Source organism: Scylla paramamosain, chromosome 3 (genome assembly GCF_035594125.1).
Source record: "Scylla paramamosain isolate STU-SP2022 chromosome 3, ASM3559412v1, whole genome shotgun sequence".
Taxonomy (NCBI): Eukaryota; Metazoa; Arthropoda; class Malacostraca; order Decapoda; family Portunidae; genus Scylla; species Scylla paramamosain.
The window spans coordinates 3,912,501-3,917,500 of NC_087153.1; the positions used below are offsets into that span (position 1 = coordinate 3,912,501).

At 45.0% G+C, this 5,000-nt stretch overlaps 1 protein-coding gene and 1 long non-coding RNA gene across 2 annotated transcripts in view; one reads left to right on the forward strand and one right to left on the reverse strand.

The window, feature by feature from the left end:
• The window catches only part of LOC135089374 (uncharacterized), a 68,884-nt gene extending 64,700 nt beyond the window's left edge, over positions 1-4,184 (forward strand). The window contains exon 4 of the long non-coding RNA XR_010261485.1: positions 4,068-4,184. This is a non-coding gene — a long non-coding RNA (uncharacterized LOC135089374). The remainder of the gene's footprint in view (positions 1-4,067) is intronic.
• Positions 1-5,000, reverse strand: part of LOC135089364 (homeobox protein araucan-like) — a 137,554-nt gene that overhangs the window by 83,700 nt on the left and 48,854 nt on the right. The window contains exon 3 of the mRNA XM_063984932.1: positions 4,107-4,225. Coding sequence (XP_063841002.1) covers positions 4,107-4,225 — 119 coding nt within the window. The remainder of the gene's footprint in view (positions 1-4,106; positions 4,226-5,000) is intronic.

Consider the following 5,000-nt stretch of genomic DNA (forward strand, 5'->3'; position numbering starts at 1 on the left):
TCAGCGGAGCGTTGAATGATGCACAGATGCTGAATGTTGCAGGACAATATGAATGATGAATGTCCTTGGTCGTAGTCTCGTCGCACGCCGCCCAGGAGAGAGAGAGAGAGAGAGAGAGAGAGAGAGAGAGAGAGAGAGAGAGAGAGAGAGAGAGAGAGAGAGAGAGAGAGAGAGAGAGAAAGAGGGAACGGAGGAAGGGGAATGTACACTAGTTCTTCCTCCCGTACCGTGCCAGGGGGTTTCAGTGACAGGAGAGGGACGCGTGGGGATGGACTGCGGCGGTGGGAGAAAAGGGGGAGGCGGGGAGGCGGAGGAGGCAGGGAGGTGATGCAGTCGGGGAGGCATCACGAGAAAGCGAAAGAAAGAATGAGTGAGTGTTGACGAAAAAATACTGAGTCCGTTTCCAATAACTAAATGCAATAAACAAATCGTAGAAAAAAAAAAAAAAAAGGGAAGGAAATGGAAAAAGACTAACTGTGAATTTGTGGGATAAAAATAATAATGTTTGAAGGAAAATAATAAACATGATAAATAAAGAAAAAAAGCATTAAAGAAATTAGCCTTAAAATTTCACAGGCGCAAAGGAAATGACAGACAGAAAAAGAAAATATCACGCGTGCAATAATGAATGAGAGGAAATACAGAGACATGCAAAACGAAAGGGAGGAACATGGATGGCGGAGATGGAAGGAGGGAGAAAGGGAGGAAAGCAAGGAAGGACGAACGGAACGAGGGTAGAGTTAGGGTAAAGCTGGTTAGGGGGAGAGACAGAAACAGAGGTCGGATGAAGGGTGAATCCGAGGGGAGCAAGGGAAGGCGAGACAGCCTGGTTGACGGGAAACAAGGAGACAAAGTAGCCGAGAGTGGAGAGACCAGGTGAAGGGGATGAGCTATAGTGGAGGAAGGAGAGGGCAAGGCCGAAGAGGGAGGGAAAGGAAACGGACGAGAGAAGGATGGAAGAGGAGGAGGAGGAGGAGGAGAAGGAAGAGGAAGAGGAGGAGTTCATGGGTTTAAGGAAAGGTAGATCAAGTGGTGATAACGAAATAAATGCACTAGTAATGAGTTTTATGACACAGCAGACGTGATTCCTCAGTCCTGCCTTTCTTTTCACCCTTGTGCTCTTTCTGTTTAGTTATATTTGCCGTCATGTGACTATTTTCTGCCTTTCCCCTAACCCAGACACACACACACACTCGTCACACCGCTGACCTAACCACTCATCTGCTTCCCTGCCTCCTTGCCCTTTGTCCTAATATCCCTGGTCTCCCCCGTCCCTCCGCCTGCTCACCTCCCTCTCAACGCCTCTCGCTCCATGCCGTGCTCCCCTCTCCCTCTCTTATCCCGCCACCCCATATCTCCGACAATAGTCTGTCTGTATAGGTCATTCCATACCGTATGCGATTTTTTTCACCTCTTGTATGTGTGCCAGCATGTTGTATTCTCGCTTTTTCTTTTCTTTTTTTCGTGTATTATTATTCTCTCCGTTTTCTTCGTGTTTAAGATCAACTAGAAATCATAAGGATATTGAGTTTGTGACGTGATTTTTTTTTCTTTTATATTTCACTTTCTTCCTTGTAATTGTTGAATTATCCGCTCATTTCTATTTTTAGACCTTGCCCTTTATTAGACATTCGCGGCGTCACAAAAATAGAGACTCGGAGGAAAAAGCAAAACTACATCTTTAGAAATCCCCAAGTTATAATCTTTCGCATCTGTCGTGGACACTGCTGGTTTGTGTTTGCTCTGAAGGCACACACTGGGGTGTCGAGGGCAAATGTCGTCTTGATAATGGCAATCGCACTGTTTACCTTGACATGAAGCCACAAAAGAAGGCATGACAAATGAAAAACGAAAGTATTTTTTTTTTTTAATATATTACAACCTGATCATTTGGACTGGAAAGAGAAGGACAGCATTGCGTCATACGGGTTACCTAACGTGAAGCCATAAAAGCTGGCAAGAAAATGGTAAACGTCAGTATTTTTTTTTTTTTTTGTATCAGTTCGACCATTAGAACTTTTAACCAGTGCCCTTGAACTGAAAAGCGACAGGCAGCATTGCGTCATACGGGGTAAGGCTCTTCGTTACGACTTCACGAAGGCTCAAGAGGTGGCCAGCGCCTGAAGCATTAACTCCTGGGAGGCTGACCTTTAGTGTCGAGTGGCTTCCAGTGTCAATTTCTTTGCTTAGACGAAGGCGTGAGCGTAGAGGCAGTGGGCGAGTGAAGAAGGGACAAATAATGTGGGGCGGCCAACTTGTAATCACGGAGTAGAAACTTGTTATTGCCATTCTCACGTCTTTACCAAACTGTTTATCGTGAGCCTTAGTCCTCCCCTCCGCTCCCCTCACACCAAGAGGGTATGCCGCACGTCACATCATGGCCGTGTCCCTTTCAAGAGATGGGTGGAATTTACTACGGATTTAGATTGAACAACACTATTGATCCATTGATTTCACCAGTTATGTAGACGGACAGGTTTAGACGCTTTTCCAAGTATTTTCATGTATATATCCTACTGTTGTCCACAGAGCATCTGGTTTGGTAGAACAGTGCATACCACACCTTTATGAAAAGACAAACTAGGTAACCAACCATCCTGGTGGTCACCGCAGCACATAGGAAAGTAATGTATGAATGGTTTTCTGTGACGTGAAGGAGCCGTCAAAATTATCAGTGCATTTGCAGAACAAAAAAATAAAAAGTAAAAAGTCAAGTTAGAAAAACCAAACACAGTTGAAGATTGATTTGCAATGGCGTGTAGGTGGATGCAGGCAGACTCCCACCACATCACTTTAAGTGTGACTTTTTATAATAATTCAAAATGTCAATAACGTACATATATCCTTTCCTTACTTAAATCTTTTTAACCATTATTCAAGAAGACTATGATGAATAATGAAACACAATATACGTAGTTCTCGCCTCCTCACCACCACAGTATAAAGATGGACGCCCGTCTGTATCTGATTAATATAGTTCCTCTGTATTTCCACTGAATCATCTTTGTTGCCATGCCGCCACAAATCTAATAAAGACAAGAAGCTCGCCGATTAAATAACCAGAAGGGAACCCAACTCCTTAATTGCCGTGCACGCCAGGTGAGCAAGTCCTGGCTCTCACCTGGCCTCGGGGACCTCTTGGGATATTCACTTGGAATACTGGATGAGTCAGTGGTGCCTCGGAATATTTCTCTCACTAACCGTGTGACATATGGCTCTTCCGCCCGCGTTAACCTCACTCAGACATGACCCTTGAGCACCGCCAAGACGCACGGACCATTCTCGCGTCCGCAAGAGAGAACTGAAGACGAGTTGCATCATTAATGACCCTCTGATCCCACCTCTGTAGGAACTCCTCTCGGCCACAGTTTTTACTCGTCACCCAAATTAGAGGAGCGGGTTGGCTGGTTGTCTCACAAGGCGCCGCCGCTCCTGCTTCCTTGCAGCCCACAGAAGGTGCAGCCTTGCCGCCTGCAATGATTTCTCTAAGGACGCGGTGGGTTCGAAAGGGGGAGGAGAGGGGGAGGAGGTGAGTTCGAAAAGGGGAGGGGAGGACAGATGCGGTGCTCTAAGAAAAAAGGCTGAAAATGAAAAATAAATAAAGAAAAAAATAAAGAAAAAATAAAGGAATGTGTGTGTGTGTGTGTGTGTGTGAGAGAGAGAGAGAGAGAGAGAGAGAGAGAGAGAGAGAGAGAGAGAGAGAGAGAGAGAGAGAGAGAGTGTTATAATAATAAGCTTACATAACAATATGAGCAAATATTTTATTTTCTGGTAGCGCAGCTGTTTATTATTGGTGTGTGTGTGTGTGTGTGTGTGTGTGTGTGTGTGTGTGTGTGTGTGTGTGTGTGTGTGTGTGTGTGTGTGTGTGTGTGTGTGTGTGTGTGTGTGTGTGTGTGTGTGTGTGTGTGTGCACCACAGACAGGTGAGAGAGGTGGACTGCATCGTGTTGCTTCCCTTGTACCTGATATTTGACAGGTGTGTTGCAATGATACTCAAGATGTCATCGATTTATCGTGTTATCCTTATTATTCTTTATGCTCGATTTTTTCTTTTTTTTTTTTCCTGAGTGTCGCCCACGTCGTAGCAGCACAAGAGGCATTACTCACCCGTAGGCGGCGAAGGTGGGGTCGTAGGGGTAGTAGCCGGCGGGAGAGGCACCTAGTCCACTCCCATACATGGTGGAGACGTCAGCCGCACTGCCGTCCTTCATGCCATACCCGGAGCTCTGAAAGATGGAAGATGCGAGGCTCAGCGGAATGTCGCGGAGGAGAAAAATGGGATCAGAAATCATAAAACAGGTAAACAGGATGCGGGAAGTGATGGGTGTGCTGTCTGGTTCACTTGTCATCTCTTTCCATTAATGTTCGCACATAATTGTGTCATTGCAAAGCAGATGGAAAACATAATTGGATAGGAAGGAAAAACACTTTGTCCACGTCTATAATCATCGGAGGAGATCTGTTCCATTAATGCCTCAAATAACGTGTGATGTATGACCGCCAAATGAGGCGAGGGTGATAGGTGAAGAGGAATCCATGTAATGTTTTATGAGGACGAAAATGAAGAGGATTCACCTTGTCCAGAGAAACGTAGTGCGCCATATAAAGATAGATGGGACTCAATTCCAGGTTGCATTGTTTTTTCCACCGTACAAACAAGACTTAACGCTATTGACTGAAGCTCCATCCATCACCTGCCCTGCGTCCTATCACTCCTCCTCGTGCACACATTCATAACTCCCTAGCGAGCAACAACAGTTTCCCAAAAATCCAACCATCTCTTATTTTCTTCCTGTACCGCTTTACCTTTTTCATATGGAATTCTGGCTAAAAAAGAGTTACTATTGTCAGAGAAAAGATCACACCTGAATACTAGTGATGCAGTTTTTAGTGACTTTAGCCTTAGTCCGTCATTAAGAATGGAAGTAGAGAGACAAAAAGAAAGAAAAATATATTGAAAGACAAAGAATTCAAATACCAACAGAGCAACTCGTATAGCGA